Here is a 20,980-nt window from a genome sequence, read left to right as displayed (position 1 = left end):
AATCACTGACACAACCATACAGACACTCACTCACCCATACAGCTTCTCACACATGCACTCACTATCCCATATAGGCACTAACTCACCCACTCACTCATCCATACAGGCAGTCACACACCTCCTCACCCACATACACAGACACTCAGACAAACCATAGAGATAGTCAACCAACCAATCACCTGTATAGCCATTCATGTACTTACTAACACACTCATACACCCACCTAGACATCGACTGACAGACAGATACATTGCCACAACCAGTCACTCAACCATACATTCACTGAGACACCTAATAACTCACTTATACAGTCAGTCATGCACCCACTCAGTCATCCAATACACCTTGGTGTATATATATTTAAAACTCATAAATTGTTTAAAACACTCACAGTCACTGGATGATGTCATCTCTGATGTGATCACAGATGTCACTGACCATGTCATGAATGATGTAATATGTGAGGTCATAAGCAGTGCATTGAGGGTGCGCAAGTTATAGTTAACTCAGGTAACTATAAAGGCTGAATTTCTCTGTTCTTGTACGAGTGAAATGTCAGCCTAACTATAACGTCCCTGTAACCTTTTTTTTAGTGAATATATATATATAGATATATATGTGTGTGTGTATATATATATATATATATATATATATATGTATATATATATATATATATATTACCTACTGGCGGTCGCCAGTAGGTAGTTATAGTTAGGACCACGTTTCCATAGGAAATCCGCAACATTCTATTTTGAATAACTTTGGCGCCGGTTGACGAATCCTCGCGAATTTTTCAAAATAGGTGGGGCGCTACGCTACGCTCCTACCCTGAAAGTCTCGGGGGGATTCGTCAAGCGGGGGCTGAGATAAAAGGGGGGTCCCAAAACGCGTTTTTCCCATGCATTTTTCCATAGGACCTTTAGACACAGCTACAGCCCGAACGGCTGAACAGAATTACTTGAAATTTGGCAGAGAGGTAGTCCTCAGGTCAAGGAAGTGCCTTTTGTAGGTTTGGTGTAAATCTGTTCAGTAGATTCAGAGAAAATAGCCTTTAAATCAATATATATATCTGAGCCAGCGTACGGTGCGCTTACGGTGCGCTTACCGTACGCGTACGGTGGCGTGCGCGAGCGCGATTTTGATTGGCTGTTAGATCTTAGTAAACATTCGAATCGGTCGAAACCAGGAAGCGGCGGCCGCCATTTTCTCTCTCGCTCTCTGAGTTGGGCAGCAAAAACGATGCCAAAAAATGTCTAAAGAGGCAGTTTCTTGAGATCCTAACCACCCAGCATTGATATAGGGGTCCCCAAACAACCCCCAAGCCCAAAAAAAAAAAAAAAAAAATTTCGGAAAATCGCCGATTACGCTTACCGTACGCGTACGGTAAAATTTTTTAAAAAAAATAAATTATCCACACCCTCCCCACCCCGTGTGCAAATGGTGCCCGAAGGGCATGGCTTATTTCAGATAAGAAATAAACAAAGAATAAATTTTACAAAGATGCGCATAATATGTCCCCCATGTGCGCACGGTGCGCGAAGCGCATCGTGCGTACATGGCCCATCCCGCATAACGTGGGCACGCGGTGCACGCAGCGCACCGCGTGACCACCGTGCGTGCACGGCACTAACTGCGTAAAGTGAGCGCGCGGTGCGCGCAGTGCACCGTGCGCGCACGGAACGAACTGCGTTAACTGGGCGCGCACGCCACGAATGGCGTAAAGTAACTTAGCATTTAAAAAAACGTACAAATTCACTGAAAAAACCATAGGTTTCACACACGTTATAGTTAGGAATTAGCATTTAAAAAACCTTGCAAATTCACTGAAAAAACCATAGGTTTCACACATGTTATAGTTAGCTGTACATTTCACTCGTAAAAAACCAATGAAATTCCCCCGTTATAGTTAGTGCAGGCAACTATAACTCACGCGACCGCAATCTTCTGCTGATGACATATGTGTCTTTATGAAAAAAAAATATTTGTAATATATGTATAGCTAAAATTTAATGGAAGAAGACATGGGCAAATAATTGTCTAAATACAGTATTAGCATCAGCAGAGGATTGCGGTCGCGTGAGTTATAGTTGCCTGCACTAACTATAACAGGGGAATTTCATTGGTTTTTTACGAGTGAAATGTACAGCTAACTATAACATGTGTGAAACCTATGGTTTTTTCAGTGAATATATATATATATATATATATATATATAAATGCATGGGTATATATACACATATATATATGGTGGTGCTGACGTAAGTATAGTTATAGTTATTTCTGGCTTTCCATATTTCTTAAGTAGCCTTGATGCCCTTCAATGAAACTACAAATAGTTCACTAACTTCAGCTTATTCTTGGAAAGTTTCATGCTGATCGGTAAAGTGGGTGCAAAGAAAAAAAGGGGTGGCCCAAAACATCAATTTCCCATGTTAATTTCCATGGGCAACTTAGCACTTTGATACAGAAAAAAATGCTGAACAGTATTACACCAGATTTGTCTGAAATGTAGAACTTTATTCAGAAAGTATGGTTTTCCTTATTTCGTGTAAATCCTTTCAGTAGTTTGTATTTAAAGAGGTGCTTGAGTCACAATGAACAGGCTAATCTCCTGGAAAAGTTGGTGCTATCGAGACAGTCATGTACCACAGTAGTCCAGCGGAACACCTCCAGTACTGAAAATTAAAAGAAAATACTTGAATCCCATTACCTGAGGGACCCTTTCCCCCTATTGGCCAGTATGGAATGATCAGATTGGCCAGCCGCAATGGCTCAAGAAAATGTTGCAGCAGTTACTACAGGACTGACTGACTTGGTCCCAGTGTCCAGATTTTTTTTTAAAGCCCTAAGGGGGCAGGGTAGGGACACCCTAACCCTAAGACACATATGTGGGTGGAGGATGATGCAGAGGAACCAATTAAAAAAGTCATTTTCAGCTAAAGGTAGCACTGTACTCTACCAGGACCCCGTGCTGCAGAGGAGCCTCAATGCAAACTTCCACCCTGTGGTACCACAGCACCATGTTAGTCAGGAGGCTTGCATGGTGCTGCGGTACCATATGGTTAACACTTGTGAAGCAGCTCCTGTAGGAGTACCCCACTGCCTTAAAAAAATTAAAGAAAAATATAAAAGAGAAGAGAATGCAGGTTCAGCGTGCACAGCCTAAATCCTCGCCCAGCAGGGATTGGCAGTCACATTGGGTGTTGACCGCAGGGCTTGCTCTTACATGCAGCAGGGGTTGGCTGCATGTGAACGGTTGGTTGTTGATCCAATTTAGAATAGGATCCAAAAATCTCTGAAATTCACTGAAACAAACAAAGGTTAAAGTGATGTAATAGTTAAGTCTTGGAATGAGACATGAGGTAACTTTAAAACAATTTAAAAAAATTACTGAAATACACCAGTTATTGTTTAGTCACCTTCCTGAACTAGTTTTTCATAGCACTAGCTCAAGCTTCACCCCATGCCCTGAGCTTAAACAAAGTGACTAGAGGCAAGCTGAATTTGCAACACCTGCTTCTCCAGTGATAACTAGACCCGAAACTCAATATTTAGCTCCTCGAAAACTTGCTTCCAGGTAAGTTTCGGGAGGTATATCAATGTTCAGCCTGCTTTCAAAGATATCCTTTGACATTTGGGCCACACTGGATCACAATTCATTCCTGAAACATGGCTCCAACAAGGGTGCCGCTGGCAGAAAGAGGTGTTTTAATCTCAATGATATAGGGTCTTTTGCAATTACATGAGTAAAAGTACAAGTGAGAGGCATGTGGAATCCTTAGCATGTAGAACATCAATGCTCATATTTAGATTTCTTCAGACCTATATAATGATGGCAGTCTAGTCTCGGCCACCTGGTCCACCAAGGATTCCAGGAGGCGTTTATGTGTATCTTTTACGAACTACGTCACTTTATCAAGCTCTGAGCCTTATTGGTGATTGTAACTTGCATGCTGGCCAGGAGGCAAGCTGCTCTGACCCTGACCTGGACTTCTATGAAGTGACAATATGATTGGACATTCTCTAGTGTCTGCGAGCATCTCACCCACCATATTTCTCTTTCTGGATTAGCTGGCTCACAGAAGGCTTAGTGTAAAAGGGCACAGCCACCACCAATCTTAGCTGATCACACCACAGTGGGACCACTGTTGTAGATTTTCCAAGTAGGAGTAAGGCTCCCGTCAAAACTGTTAAATATTCTTAATCTGCCAAACTTCCAAGCACCTAGAAAACAGCTTTGCCGCACTCAGTGCAGATGTATTTCACTTGCCCTAATATATGTGGAATACAACTCAGGAAAAGATCAATTTTTTAGGCCGAGCCGGGGCAGCGCATGCGATGCTCTGCAAGGCATGTGGTGTTAAGGTATGGGTGTGAAGCTCTGCCCACTCTCCGCCCAGTTTTTTCATTGGTCTGTGTCATTGTCCATTGAAAACTGTGGCTTTTCATTAGTAAATAGGCTTAGTAGTCCCTCCTTAGTACCACCTTTTCCCATATTGTAACCTCCCATGAGGACAACCCCTGTTACGTGTGTTGTTGCTCGGTAGGCATTAATTACAGCCTCTGAGCACTATTTTCTCAAAGAGCTTTGTCCTGCCTGCTCTTGCTGGCAGTAAAAGGCCGGAAGCACTCTCTCCTAACGCATTTGCAATGCAATAGGGATCGCATTTGTGAGAGTTCAAGCTATTGGTCTTTTTCTTTTTAAACACATAAAATAAAAGGCATTGTTGATGCCAATAGCTCAAACTCTTGTAAATGCGAGACCTGTTGCATTGCAAATGCTTGTTGTGCAGTTACACTCAGTAATACAGGTCTTAGACCTCAAGACCGATCCAAACTCAGGCTTCAACAAAGCTACTACACCTAACAAATTAGCTACATCCTCATGTAAGCTGGGTCTGGTGGCCTAGTGGACTAATGCATCCACGTTAGATCTCGGCAGGTCCACTCAGACGTTCATTCTTCTGAGGTCGATAAAGTGAGTACCGTTTAGCTGGGTAACAATAAACATCTGTTATTCAGCGCCAATATGCCCTTGGGTGAATGTGCGTTTTACAAATACACGATATGTCATGACATCCTTGTTCCTCGGGCGACAAGTCGCAGAAGCCAAAACACTTGGCAGAAAATGTAAACACCAGGATCACCGAAGGGTACAGGAAAAGACACTCAAACAGTCGTATCTTCCTGCTAAATAGACTTTGCTAAAGTCTTACATTCTGCACGTCTCAAAATTAAAGAGATTATCCATCTTCTTGGCGCACTGTACCCTCCAACTTCTCGCGAGATTTGTATCTGTTGATCACACTAAACTCACTCACCTCGAATTTATCACTCTTTAAGATCATTTTCTTGCAGGCTTTCCACATCGTATCAGGTCCGTGGTACATTTACAGTGTCCACACTACTTTCTTGTCTCTCGGTAACTAATGGTACATTTTCTCTTCCTTACACAACACTCTCACTGCTTCCACACAGTGAAGTGAATAGTCTCTTCCTACGCTTTACTCACTCATCCCTAAGGCATTTCATTAATTTCTCTCTCACTCACTGTCTTTAACATGAGAGTAAGCTTCGGTTCTAGATGGAAATATTGGTAATTAAAATGAAATGTGCCTTTCTAATGCAAATGGCCACTAGATGGCGCAACAGGCTAATTGTACATTAAATGAAGAAACGACTATTAAGTGCTTGAAGCTAACAACACACTTCCTCGCTGATGTTTCCCAATAGCTTGGTGGTGGTGATTCGACTCTCCAACTGAGACTGCCCTTTTCCCAGTTGTAGTTTTGAAGAGAGTTGCTGGGGTCGGATCGTAGTACCCAGTGGTTAGTTGGCAATTAAGAGAGAAACCCCAGTAATTTTTCGCCATAGTGATGTAATTTGAATTTTTAAATTGGCCTTTCGCACGAGAACGTAAATGTGTGCAACACAAATGTTGGTGCAGTAGAACAATGTGTTATAGCACAATTAGAACAGTGTGTTACAGACAACATAGACTTACATGGACATCAGGCTTGGCATGACATATATTAGGGTTGATATGGGATGTTCAATGTTGATGCATTTTCACTTCTTACATCCGTGTTTTAATTTTCAAAGTTATGGACTTGAAATAACCAGCCGACACGTGTTTCGCTCTTTAACGGTTGAGCAATGGGGCTTATCTAGCCTTATGGATAGTGGGTCATTTATTCTCCGGTGAGATACTGTGCACAATGGGTTTGTCTTTGGGGCTGTTCTGAGGTCTGGCTTCAGCCCTTTGTGAGGTGTGTGGACCGCCATGCAGTATCCAACCATCATGGTGGACAAACGACTGATGGGTTAGGATACGAACCGAGTGATTGCCAGTGGTTAGACTTATTGCAAGCAGCGTCCCATCACCTTTTTTGTGTTTGATGTATCACCCCAAGTGGCCAAGGGTGTGCCCAGATGTGGGTCCCTTGCTCACTGTGCCACTGGAACCAGGCTACAACCAACCGAAGAGCCCCAGTCAGGGTGAAGCCGGTCTAGGGTTGCTTGAGTTCCACTTTAGAGAGGGCAGTTCAGGCTGGTGTTCCTATTGGAGCAGGGTCAAGACTGATTTGCATAAAACTAGGTTTAATCCGAGGTGGCATGGTGTGTGAAAAAAACGATGGACTGGAATGCTACCCCTAGGGATTCCCAGTGGTTAGACTTATTGCAAGCATCCTCCCATGGCCTTTTGTGTGTTCTTTGATTAGCTCCTCCCACCCTAGGCAAGGCCAGGCCCACACCTGCTCAGAGCCAGGAAACCCTCGCAGGCTATAGTGCTCTTTACAGATAAGCACAGCATAAGCACAGAATAACTGCTAGACTACAAACCGCAGGTACTACAATCCAACCCAGCAAATCTGTACATCAAACAGTAGTTGGTGGTAGTGGTGCGCCTCAGATGAACGAGGCTAGTGTTTCAGGAGCTGATGCTCTGTATAAGCTCAAGCATTAACTTGAATATGGTGTCCTTGATGACATGGAGTCATCTGGTAATCCTCTCTTTCTATCTTCTTGTTTGACGCTAAAACTGTGCTAATGCTGTCATGAAGCACTTGTGATGCACCAGATTGAAAGAGTCAAATAGCACAACATCCCCTATGACAACTTTCTTGTGTTAACCCACTCACACTAAAGAAGCCATATTCATTTCAAGTAGAGGGTCCCTTGGCATTCAAGTATCTACTTAACAATACATTAGTTTGCCAATGAATAGGTAGAGTTGAATGGTAGACCTTTAACTGAATTTTCCAGCCCTATTACGAAGTTGGGTTTCAAGTTGCCTCTCAGCATTTACAAAGGGCTTGCGTTGCCCTTGCATCACACATGGTGGCAGAACGCAATGCAAGCCCTTGGTGGGATTAACTAAGCCACGCAAAACGGCCTTGTGTGGCTGTGCATAGCTGAGTAAATCCAGAGTAACACAAAGCGGCGTATATCGCTGCCTTGCCTTGCTCTGTGTTAAGGAGGCGTTCCATGGGTGGAGCATGGACTTTTCTGTATATCCACACATGGGTTTTGACGCAATCCCACATTTATCAATGTAGTAAACCTGGGATTGCATCAAAATGGTACGTGTTTCCAACAGAGGCGTAACGAGGATAAATATCTTAATTTCTCCTCGTTATTTCCTTTTCCTACGAGTGCTGTAGCACACATAAAAAGAGGAAAATGTGTCCAAGGACTGTTTTTGAGCAGGAAAGTGCCGCTTCCTGCACAAAACCAATCCTGTTTGTAACACTGGTACCCTTGCACCAGGCACTCAATGCGCCAGTGCAGGAAAAGAGCAGGAATGTGTCATGTCTTAGTAGATATCACCTAACATGGCGCAGGAAGTGTCTTCCTGCGTTGCACTGCATGACTTTTTCATAAACTGCCGCTTCCTGCACAAAACCAATCCTGTCTGTAACACTGGTACCCTTGCACCAGGCACTCAGTGCGCCAGTGCAGGAAAAGAGCAGGAATGTGTCATGTCTTAGTAGATATCACCTAACAAGGCGCAGGAAGTGTCTTGCTGCGTTGCACTGCATGCCTTTTTCATACATTTGTCTCACATTTTTCACTAGTTAAAGAACAACCATTGCCGACCATTTCCCACTTACATATGGTCAGATATCACACTTACTTCATCATCTCCGGAAAGTCTCACACAGCTATCTGAAGCATTCTTGGCATCTTGAGTGGTGCAGTTAGTAGCCACAACAACAAACTCAAGCTCCACAGCATTCTCTGGAACAGTCTAATCACAAAGGAAATATGCATTTAGTGTTTCTGACCAAAAATGACCTACCTCCGATGTTGACCTCTGTAAACAACTCATATTTTTGCATGTAAAAATGTAATTTTTGTGTAAACACGTTGATTGAGTCACCATGTTCTTCTTTAGAATCTGACAGAGCTATACACAACACCTGAGATTATAGATTTCAATACCACTCATTGAGAATGTTAAATGTCTTCTTTCTGTAATGTTTTTTAAGACAAGTATATATTAACGAGATGCTGAAAAAGAGCATTGAATTCCAAAATCTACACTTTTTCAAAGTGGCTTTGTGATGACACCCATGCCTGGGTAAAACACAGACATTGATCAGTATACAGATTCTAGAAACAAGCTCAAGGTCTCGTGTTGGTGTAAACTTCCGATTGTTACTGTGTAAAAGATGTTGTTTTATGTTTTCTTTTCGTTCCACATTTTCACAGGAGGTTCTCTGTCTGACTCTTACCCGAAAACAAGCATTGTCAAAGCCAACATGTCTGGCATTTGCTAGCTTATTATTATTGCTCTTCTCGTTGTTATTACTAATTAATAGAACATTGGAATGTCGGGAGCTCCATTGTAGACAATGGAGTGCTCCGTGCTTCTATGGCCGGAAAAGGCCCGCAGAGCAACATTCGAATGTTTTACAAAAGCCTCTCGAACCTCGAGGGAATTTCAATCCCCTCGAGCTTCGAGAAGCCTTTGTTTAATTTGTTAGAACATTCTGCCCTCTAGTGACAGAATGTTCTAATAGCCTTATAGCCCTTCCTAGCAGGGCTATACCGCTATTAAAGTCCCGCTGCCTTGTTAAAGTCCCTCGCCTTCGGCTCGGGCCTTTAACACTGCAGCGGGCCTTTAATAGCCGGTATAGCCCGCTACGGCGGGCTATAAGGCTATATTATTATTCTGATTTCTTTTTTGCAAATATATGTAATTGAAATCAAAAGTGTAAGTGCAACACAAAAGTAATAAAAAATACAAATGAAATGGTGATGTGGATATGTTTGCAAAAAACTAGCGGCCTGATTAGGACTTTGGCGATGCAGTGCCGGCTTTATGCCGGAACAGCACGGCCTAAGCCGTGCTTGGTCCGCCCTCCAGATTACAAGTTCAACTCATGGCTGGTGGGCTTTCCTTTTGTCGTTCCCACGGCGGTGTCCTGAAAATGGGCACCGCAATGGAAACGCAGAAGCAGTTCCAGCAGGGCATGGACTGTGAAGTCCATGCCGTGCTGGAACTTGGGGGGCATGTAAACAGGGGGCACATGGTGTGCCCCTCTGAATGCATCCCCTGTAGGGCCAGCACTCATAGTAAAGTGAGCTAATTGCTGAAGAGGGCTGACCCATTTTCCTCATGCTGTAGGCTGTAATGGGAAGAACCAAAAGCTGAATGGCCCTTAAGCAAAATAATAGGGCAAGGGGGTTGACTGGAAGCCTCTCTGTGTTTACGTATGCATGTATTCATTTCCATTATGATTTTTTTGTTGTGGAAGACGTGAGGCTGGCAAGACAGCTCAAGCAATCTCTCCTCTCCGTACTTCTACAATATGTATAATTATGCACAGTGAGAGTAGGAGCACGGTGTTGAAGGTCATTACATTAGTAGACGTACACTCACAAACCTGCTTCACTCACAGATGTCTAGGAGTACTACTGGGAATGTATGTGATTGACAAAGCGTGGTAAATCTGTACCCAAACGTATGTGTATTTTTATGAGTACAAATGTACTACTTCTTTGTGAAGTGGTCACAATATGTTTTCAAAGCTGTAAGACTGAGATAATATATCCCATTTTCCTAGTCTGTCCCCTCAAGAAAAGTAGTGATGGCTGAGCAATGGAATAATTGAAGCAAATATATTTTTGTACTGGCCTGATGAGAGGGAGGCTCTTGTCGGATGGTGCCTGGGCCCAGGTTCTGCATATTGCTCAGCCAAAGGCCCAACTTGAACTATTCCTGATAAAATGCTTATTCTCTACAGGTTGTATGTCCCGGGTTTCTAAAGCAGTAGCTCAGAATGTGTTCTGCATTTTGTTGAAATTTCTGCCCTGTCTCTTTGATTAGTTATTTGGTTAGGACTATTGTAAAGTTATGAGATAGGGAATGGTTTGAGCCTACGATAAAAAAGTGATAATAAAACGTACTTATTGTGTGTCCTATTTTCTTATTTTCCTCTGCACAAAATTCAATACAATCTGTGTATTAAAAAAAGTGATAATGGGGAATTGTGAGGGCTGGGCAAATGGGCCATTATACGGTTAGTCATATGGGTAGGAATAGCGACTAAAAAGACTGAGAAATTGAGTTAGGGAAGAGTTAGGGGAAAGGTTATGGTAAAGGTGAGGGTGAGGCTTAGAGTTAGTGTGAGGAAAGAAAAGCAACATGTTTATCATGTAGCTCCTTATAGTAGGGACCGCTTTGCAACAGATAGGGCACTAAGGGGCATATGTATCAAAACCCGATTTTGCGATTCTCAAATAGCGATTTTTTGAGAATCGCTATTTGAGAATCGCAAAGCGGGATGTATTTAAAATATCGCTAATATTTAGCGATGTCTTAAAATTCCTTAATTGCGATTAGCAAATTGCGAAATCGCAATTAAGGAATACCTTCCCATTCATTCCTATGGGCCAGGAGACCCATAGGAATTATTGGGAAGTAATTCTCAAATTGCGATTAGCAATTTGCTAATCGCAAATTGAGAATAATTTCAAAGGTGCAAGGGTGTCATGATGACACCCTGATGCACCCCTGAAATGAGCTTGTGTGCACATATGGCGCACATACATGCCCTAAGGGCATGTATGTGTGCCACGTTGCACTTTGAAAAATGCCAAAACGTGCATTATTCAAAGAAATCGCAAATTACCACCAACTGGAAGTTGCGATTTCTTAAGGATAATTCGCAATACTTTGGTGCGTGTTACATAGCATTTAAGAAATCGCAATTTGCGATTTCTTAATTGCTTACGCAAAATTAAGAAATCGCTAAATTAGCGATTCCTTAAATTTGCGATGAGAATTTGCCTCATACATCCCGTTTTGCAAATTTTTCATCGCAAACGCTGTTTTTTGCGAATCGCAGCGTTTGCGATTAAAAATTCGGTTGATACATATGCCCCTTGATCATGTGGTAGATGCAAGGGTATGGATTTATTATCATTGTCATTAGTTGCCATGCCATTCTCTTTCATGACCTAGATTCAAGCAGGACTACATCATTGCTCATGTTTTATGTGGGTGGAATAGCAAGCTTAGCCATTGGCTCTTCAAATGGTGAATGAATTGCTTTTGACACTTACCCAAATTCGAGCTCGTCCAATTTCATGAAATAGGAAATAGACATTGTCATCAGGACCATTGACCTGCTGGAGTAAGGCATCAACAGCTTGAGCTACCTGCGTGTCGTTCATCGCTGCCAACAGAGGGCAGCTTGGACAAACGCTGGCAACATCTTCAGCTGAATCTGAAAGATGAAGCACAATCATAGTTGGTTGTCAAATAGAAGATGCAGATCATTTAACTGTCATGAAAGATACCACATGAATTACTTTTCTTCAAATTACATCTTTCAAGTTCTTATTGGTCCATTGCTGTTTGCTCCTTTGTGTTGTATGCAACATTTTGGTTTTTTCTTGCTATTTTTAACCAGATTGTTTGAGATCTCACAATAAGTTTTACATTTTTGTACCTTTCCTGCCTCCTATTTCTCCCATTTAATAAAGCAACCTGTGTTCTTTAACAGAATTTTTTCCTGTTAGGATATAAAAAAAGATTTTAAAAAATACCTCCTCGCCACGTCTCTCCTCCGTCGTCACCGCGTCTCTCCTTTGTCTTCTTGCCGCGTCTCTCCCAGCCAAGAACAGGAAGCACCCAGGCTCCCTTCACCAATCACAATGCTGCAATGCAGCATTGTGATTGGTCTGAGCGCCGTGGTTTGACGCTCAGCCAGGGAATGGGAGCCTGGACATGTTCCTCGCCCAGGCTGTAATGCAGCCTGGGTGGAGAACATGCAAAGTGTGCATGACTGCTGCAAAGCAGTAGGGCGATGCTCCTCCTCCTTAGCGGAGGAGCCGCCACTGAGTGCAGGGGCGACTCCTCTGTTATAGTAGAGGAGTGTCGCCCCACTAAAATGCCCCCAGAGATGGAAAAATAAAATAGTGATGAAGTTAATTCATTGCCATTTTATTTTTCGTGACCCGGTCCAGAATGGAGTGTTAGGAAGGGGGCAGGACGCTGCAGAATGACAGCAAGTGCAGGAAAGAGGGTGGTCTGCCTTTTGCAATTGTTTAAAGTGTGCATGTCTCTTTTGCCAGTCATCTTTTGCCAGCCATCCCAGCTGGGTTAGAGAAAGCAGAAGCCTTCAGTGCTCTTCTGAGTGCTGATAGAGGTCGCTCCCACCAATCCTGGTGCTGCTCTGATGCTGTGAGAGCAACACCAGGATTGGTTAAGAGAGTTAGCTGGGGCCCTTTTGTTATGAGGGAAAAAGACGGAGCCAGGACGATGCAGCAGCAACCACAGTAAATTTTTATTTTATTTACTTAACTGTTTTCATTTTGTAAAAACCACCCATTTGCCCGTCGCTCCACTCACCGAAGTTGGCTGCTGCCACTGGATAAGTGTGTCTTCCAATATACCTTATTTGAGTTTTTCAGATACATAATTATAGTAGAGGGTTTCAAATGTTCAATGACCCACTCCCACACACAGTCAAAGCCCTTCAAAGTGTTTTTGGCTTTGCCAATGTTTATAGAAGGTGCATTCATCAGTCTTTTGAAATCCCATTAATAGGTTAATACATGAAGGAACTATCTTTAGGTGGCAAAAAGAGGCAGATCAGACTTCTTGTTTCTTAAAGGAATGTTTTCTAGTGGTTATATTTTGCATCACCCAAGTAAACAATACATGTGCTGCTAATCAACAGATTTCAGGAAATGATCAAATGCCTCTGAATTTGTATTTGAGGTTCTCTGTTCTTAGTAAAGAATGGAAGGTTTGAAGGCACAGTGTTTAAATGGTTTGCTTCATTCCTCTCTGACAGATCCCAAATGATCAAGATAGCGAACAGTCTTTCGTCTCCATTGGCGGTAGGTCAAGTTGTCCCACAAGGTTCCATCCTTGCACCCACCTTGTTTAATCTCTTTCTGGAACAATTAGGGAACCTCCTAAGTAAATCTGGGATCCACTACCATCTCTATGCGGATGACACTCAAATCTACCTCAAGGTGTCTTCCGCACACGATCTGTCACTACTCAACTCTACTCTCAACTCTATTCACAACTGGATGTTAGTTCACCAACTCATTCTCAATCCCTCCAAAACTGAATTCCTCCTACTATCTACCTCTCTATCCTCTCTTCCTGTTCAATCCTGGATGGATCAGCTAAATGTTCTCTACAAAAAAAACCCTCATTGTCGACAGCGCTAAGTCCCTAGGTGTCTTACTTGACAAAAGACTCAACCTAATCTCCCACATCAACTCCATTGCTAAGAGCTCACGTTACCAGCTGCGCCTTCTGTGGGGGATTCGTCAGTTCTTCCCGGAGAAAGACCTAAAAACATTGGTCCAATCGCTAGTTCTCTCTAGACTGGATTACCGCAATTCTCTTCTGACTGGCCTACCCAAATCTCACCTCTTCCCCCTCAAATCCGTCCTCCATTGAGCAGCTCGCTTTATTTTAGGGTCCAAATGAAGTGACCACATCACTCCTATCCTGTCTTCTCTGCGATGGCTTCCAATCGAGGCAAGATCTATTTACAAAACTGCCTGCATCACCCACAAAGCCTTGCACACTTCCTCCCCTCGTTACCTGGCGAATAAACTGAAAATGTCTGGAGGCTCGAGACCTTCTCGGAATGCGGAAAAGTTTCTGCTTGAGCCCCCCTCCTTCAAAAGTGAAAGATCGATGGCTCAATCGTTCTCAGGTAATGCGGTGAGAATCTGGAATTCGCTTCCACATTGCTCCGTACCCCACCTCCATCCAGATCTTCAAAGCTGACCTCAAATCTCTCCTCTTCCAAAGACACTTTCAGAACTAATAACCTCATTCTCAGACCCCTCCAGGAAGTTCGTTCATCATTGTAAATTTGTAATATGTTCTTGTATATTCCCCACCTTTGATTGCTGTGTTTTATACTGTGTTATTGCCTTCTATGGTTTTACCCTACCTCTTCTAGTCTCCTGTTTATTTTTGTAACGTTCTATTTTGCAACATTTCCCTCATGTATCGTAACTGGTTCTATTGTACAGTGCTCTGACACCTTCGGGTAAAGTCTGCGCTATATAAAAATGCATTAAATAAAATAAATGGACATACACCTCTGAATAAGTTTTAGGCACTCTCAGTCTGAATATAGATCACATCTCTTACTACGTCTCAGGCATTCCTACCTGCTTCATCCAGCTCTAGATAACTTCCTGATTCACTGAGCTCTTTAGAGGAACCGAGCTCTTGACAATTATCAAACACATTCCTATATGGATGAAGTATAAGCTATCTATGCTCAGCACCAAACTTAGGGCCAGGACCAGGGACAGATTAAGTAAATCTTATTCTCACAACACTGTAAAGGTAACGTAAGTGGTTTGAAAGTTTGTGGCAAATAATCCTATATGAGAGCAAAGAAAAAGGAAAATATGTGCTAAGGCTTAATATGGTGCTCATGGTAGCAGGAAACCCTACAAAAAGGAAACAAGAAGACACAGGCCCAAGTCCCCATGGCATACATGGCTGATAACACCATGTAAATAAACTGGAGGTTTGGAAAAATCCAAGCCTGCGTGATGCACAACAGGGGACCCGAAGGTCTCAAACAAGAGTCCACAAAAAGTTATTGAAAGTAAATCAACCACAATACTGTTGTGAAAGAAAAAACGACTTGTATTCAACTTAAAAGCCAGTCACTTGGTTCAAACCTTGTACAATCCATAATAATATTCTTGTTTATCATGAAGTACAGAGTTGACAGGATGAACAAAATCCCGTCTTGCAATATCAAATTCAATGAAAACAAAGTCCCGAGGCAAGATGGCGGCCGCAGCCCTGGCTGTGTAAGCAGCTCAAATCACCGCTCTGGGTTTGGAGAGAGAAATTATGTCAGCCGTTTTCCCCGTGAACCTGTGAAACTACAGAGGAACAGTATGGTGATCTTCACGCTGGTTTAAATTGACAATAACTTGCTTCTGCGTGGACTTAGTATTGAAAACTTTACTTTCTAAATAGCTGAAGCCTGCCGAGTCCGCTGAATGTTGGGAGGAGCTCTCTTACCTCCGGTTGTTGCTGTAGTCCTTAACTGTCGCATGGTATCTGGACTCCTGCGCCTGATTAAAGCTCCGGTTGGGTGGCCCCCCACCTTTTGCTTTGGTGTTTTCCAAAGAGCGGTCATTGGATACGGAAGAACCACTCGCCGAAAAATGCCACCAAAAAGGGGGGCCGGGAAATGTTGTCTTGGCTCAGAATTTTACTAATTCAGCTCAGAAGAGGGGGGGGGAGCGAGCGGCGAAGGAAAAGACACGTTTGGCAAAACAGGGGGCACGAACTCTCCCAGACTTGTTCGAAAAGCAGGCTCTAAAAAAAAATACAGTGTTGCAATCTGAACAACGAAGGGAGCCAGATTCGGGTATAATTGACACTGTTAACAATGTTTCCAGCAGTCTCTCCCCTCCTCAAGATAATGCTGTATCGGTTCCCTTATGTACAACAAAGCTAATTGTAGCGGGCGTTGAGCCAGCAAAGGAGCAAGGAAAAGAAACCCAGCACAATGTTAGTCAAGACAGGGGCATTCTGGGAGTTGAAGTCTCTGAACGCCTTCCGTCAGAAGAGCTAGCCGGCAGCCTGGATAATTTGACATCGGAGCTAGATTTGCCAGGATTGAATAAGGAGATGTCGCCACAGGATATGTCGGGGTCTCAGGAAATTGTCGATAATTTTTACTCTCTGTCAGATCACTCGTCAGATGAAAGTGTTAATTTAAGCAAAGACTGGACTGATAATGAAGAGGGCAGCAGCACGGATGATGGAGTCAGATCAAGTATGGACTCCCCCAGTGTAGCTGTAATCACTGTTAAAAAAGCCAAATAAGGAAGAAGCCGACACACAAACTGTGAAAAACAACCATCCAGTGCTAGCGTGCTTTTTGGCTCGATACCTTCAGAGAGTATAAAGGCGGGATTAGATCGAGAAGATGTTTCTAGGTTAGATTCAGAAATAGAACCCGCCGTACAAATATCGGCCCAGGAGATAACTTTGTTTACGATTTATAACACTATGATGGAACATAGAGCAGAAATAAAATCAGATAATACTCGCATGCAAGCTACCTGTCGCAAAGTACAGAATTCTGTTCGACGAGTAATTAAAATATGCTCTGATATGGCTCTCAGAGTGACTGAAGCAGAATCTAGGATTTCTACACTTGAAGATGATCTGGCCGCGCAGAAACTTGAGATAAACTCTATTAGAGCACATCGGGACGACATTAATTTCAAATTGGCAGAGTTGGAAAACCAAGCTCGCAGAAAGAACTTACGCATTTTAGGTATCCCGGAAAAAAAGAAGATGCGGATGACCGGAAATTTATTTGCGAACTGTTTACAGAGGCTTTTCCGGAATTGACTCTTTGGGATTGGTCAATGGAGATACAAAGAGCTCACAGGATCCTTTTTACTGTGAGAAAAGTGAGGCAAGGAGAGGAAGATAGACCACGAGCCATTCTTGTACGATTTAATAACTTTCTGGCGAGAGAGGCGGTTTTTGGTTTAGCTAGGCCGGATAAAAAAAGAACGGCGAAAGGTTGCAATTTCTTTGTTATACCTGATTTTTGTAAGGAAACGGTATCAAAACGTTGGCATCTACGTCAACTTATATCAGGTTTTCAAGAAAAAGGTGCAACTGTTTATCTACAGAGTCCTGCCAAGCTTAAGATTACAATTAAGGGCCAGACTAGGTTCTTTTTGTCATAAATTGAAGCTAAAGAATTTTTAAAATCATTATAATTTACGATTAGGGGAATTTAGCATAAATGTGTGGATAATAAAGATATTCTCTTTCCTACTCAGGGGGGGAAGGCGGCACTCCATACCTTTAGGGACTGACTGTCCCTATGCCTCATATGGTGGGTTGGGAGGGGTGGGAGGGGAGGGCGGAATACACGGGGCACTGGGAACGGGGTGAGGGGAAGGAGGAGGGAGAGGGATGTTGGGAGGGTGAAAAGTCAGCGGCAGTCTTGATATGTATACTGGTTGATTCTAATGCGTAGAAAATATTATGTATGTATGTATGTATGTATTAAGTTCTTATTGAGCGCTACTGCCACCCCAAGGGTATCCTGGCGCTTGACCTTATGTAAGTCATCAGATCTAATACACTACATTGCTCTTAGAAAGAGATAAGTCTTCAACTCTTTTTTTAAAGGAGATTAGTTCTTGCTTACTCCTTAGCAACAGAGGGAGGGTATTCCACAGCTTAGCTGCTGCAAAGCCAAAAGCCTGTCCGCCCGTCCTCACTCTAAAAAATTTCGGGACTGTAATCAAAAAAGCAGAGGAGGATCTTAAGGGTCTAGCAGCCTGGTACCAGGAAAAGAGGTGTTGGAGTGGCAGCGGTCCCAGACCATGCAGCGCTCTAAACACAATGCAGGCAGCTTTCAAGAGAATACGCTGCTGGACAGGCAGCCAGTGAAGGTCAGATAATGCTTCTGAGGATGACGCGGAGCGAGGTCGGGCTAATGCCAACTTGGCTGCCATGTTTTGAACCCTCTGCAGCCTAGATACTAAAGACTTAGGTGCCCCCAGAAGTAGTGCGTTGCAGTAGTCTAGTCTACTGAGTATAGTACTGCGCACCACCTCTGCTCGAGCTTCTAGAGGAAGCAACGGCAAGATTTTACGTAGGGCTCGAAGCAGGCCCATGCACGTTGCTATAGTCTTATTATGGATTGTACAAACACAAAAGCTATATGTCATACTAGTTACTTTACCTCAAGCTGTGAGATACTTTTTGAATCTTTTTTTGTAATATGGCTAGTAAATTAAAGATATGTACTCTCAATATTTGTGGGCTTAACGATGTCAAAAAAAGAGATGTATTAGCTAAACTTATTCAGATTACACATATTGATTTATTATGCTTACAAGAAACTCACATTGCATGGGCTAAAAGGGGATGTTTGAATAAGCTAGGGTTAGAATTGGTTGTCTGCTCTAAACAAACAGGGGTGAAGAGAGGAGTCGCCATTCTTATGAAACGAGGTTTAGGGGCATGCATTAAGTCTTTTGAAGATAAATGGGGTCGATGGGCAATCAGTGTACTTAAGATTGGGCAGTTTGGATTTACATTATGTACTGTTTATGGCCCGAATTTGGATGATGTGGAATTTATGAATTTTCTAAATATAGAATTAGCCCAATGGCCTCAACCATTAGTCATGTGTGGGGATATGAATATCCATTTGGAAGTTAATTTGGATATAAGGGCGACCCCGCTGTATACTGGTAGAAAGCCGCGAATATTTACTGCCTTGCCGGAGTTAATTTTAGATCATGGTTTGTATGATGTCTGGAATGCAATTCATGCAGACGACCCTGGCTATCCCTTTTTTTCAGCCCCACATAGCAAATTTGTTCGGTTAGATTATTTTTTTATCTCATTGCAATACATAGGAAAAACCGGCGTAGAGATTTTGCCTAAACTTATTTCTGACCATAATCCCTTAGTATTAGAATTTATGGTCATGCCGTAGCCGGGAGAAGGAATTCACCCATGGTCTTTTGAAAGGAGTTTATTACTGGATGAAGAGTACTGTCAATTTATGGTTAAGGTGATACAGGAGTTTTTTAAATTTAATAAAGGAACTGCATCTAATAAGATAGTTTGGAATGCTTTCAAAGCTATAGTTAGGGGGAAACTCTAAGTTTCTCAATAACACGACGTAAAAAACTGATGGTCAAATATAGAAACGATTTTATGATGGTTACGTTAGCGGAACATAAATTAGCTGATGCGATTAGATTGGGTCAGGATATAGCTCTGGCTCAGAGAGAACTTACTATTAAAAGGGCTATAGTATATTCTAATATTGCTGACCAAATTGCTTTAAAATATAAACAATATAAGGAACAAGCATATGAATTTGGTGAAAAAACTGGCAAAATACTGACTAAAAGGTTAAGGCAAAAAGCTGTTTATAATGATATAGTCAAGATTATCGACGTAAATGGGGCTCTCCAAGAAACTAAAGAGGGGGTTTTAGAAGCCTTTCAAGCATTTTATCAATCTTTATATAGTGCACCGTTAAATGAGATATTAGATCTTGTGGAAGGGGGCTACTTGAAAGGGTTAGAGTCTTCAGGACTCTTAGAGGCACAAAAAATAGTGTTATCCGCTCCTATAGTATGGGAGGAATTGGAAAATGCTTTATTAGAACTAGCTTTGGGTAAAGCGATGGGTCCTGACAATATTCCTCTGGAATTTTATCATACGTTCAGAAAGATCCTTAAAAAAGAATTATTAGAAGTATGTCAACAATCCTTTCTGGGTAGCCCCCCGGACTCGTGGTCTGAAGCAATCATAGTAATTTTCAAAAAAAAAGGGAAGAAAGATACTGACATGGGGTCTTATAGACCGATATCTCCTCTTAATGCAGACAGTAAGATCTATTCAAAAATAATAGCCAACAGGTTAAATAATCTTACGCCTATGCTGGTATGTAAAAGACAACATGGATTTATCATGCAGCGTGACACGACAGATCATGTCAAAATAATGATATCTTTATTAGATTGGGCAAAGGCTTCTAACTCTCCAGTTGCAGTAGCCCTGTTAGACGCCGAAAAAGCGTTTGACCGGGTCTCCTGGAAGTTCTTATGGTCAACTTTAGTTTGGAAGCGGCTCCCTGCTGAATTTATCAAAGCTATACAGGCTCTATATATTCACCCAAAAGCAGTAATTCGCATCTCTGGCAGACTCTCAGGCAATATAATGATCACAAGGGGGACAAGACAAGGCTGTCCCAGTTCGCCCTTGCTATTTGCTTTGTACATCGAGCCCTTCTTAAATAGCTTGGAAAAAAAGGCTGGAATCGAACCGGTTTGAATACATAATATAACTTATAAAGTTTTTGCATATGCAGACAACATTGCTATAGTTACAACAGATATTAAGACCGTATTACCTAAATTAGTGGAAGCAGCGGAAAAATTTGGAAGGTATTCTGGGTATAAATTAAATGTTTCTAAGACCCAGCTGCTTCACTCGGACGAAGGGCGTCCAAACGACATGAATTTCGAGTCAGAAGCTACATATTTAGGAATTAAAATATCTGCAGATAGAGACAAGATCGTACGGCTAAATACTGATCCGATAATAGTATCAGCTAATAAGACCTTAGAAAGGCTGTATAATCTTCATTTATCATTATATGGACGCAGCAATGTATTAAAAATGGCTATTTTTCCTACATTTTTGTATCTATTTCATACGATTCCCCTACTTTTTTCTACTCTTGTATTTGATCGAATTGATAGAATGTGTTCTAGGTTTCTTTGGAGTTATCATAGGTCTAGAAGAGCTTTTAAAAGATGTATATTACCAAGAGATAGAGGGGGTTGGGGGATACCTAATTTTCGGCTATATTATTGGTCAGCTCTTCTGCAGAACATGGGTGTTCTGCTTACCCACGATACACGGACCGAAGAGTCAGCAAATCCATCAATA

The 20,980-nt window shown here is 42.3% G+C and overlaps 1 protein-coding gene across 1 annotated transcript in view; it reads right to left on the bottom strand.

Annotated features, from left to right (window-relative positions):
* Positions 1-20,980, bottom strand: part of AHSG (alpha 2-HS glycoprotein) — a 77,460-nt gene that overhangs the window by 12,627 nt on the left and 43,853 nt on the right. Inside the window, exons 4-5 of the mRNA XM_085635315.1 lie at positions 11,575-11,738; positions 8,138-8,251 (exon numbers count right to left, since the gene is read on the bottom strand). Of these exons, the coding sequence (XP_085491441.1) occupies positions 8,138-8,251; positions 11,575-11,738 (278 nt within the window). The remainder of the gene's footprint in view (positions 1-8,137; positions 8,252-11,574; positions 11,739-20,980) is intronic.

Source organism: Triturus cristatus, chromosome 11 (genome assembly GCF_964204655.1).
Source record: "Triturus cristatus chromosome 11, aTriCri1.1, whole genome shotgun sequence".
Lineage (NCBI taxonomy): Eukaryota > Metazoa > Chordata > Amphibia > Caudata > Salamandridae > Triturus > Triturus cristatus.
Note: the sequence above shows the minus strand (reverse complement) of the source record. Positions and strands in the feature narration are given on the sequence as shown.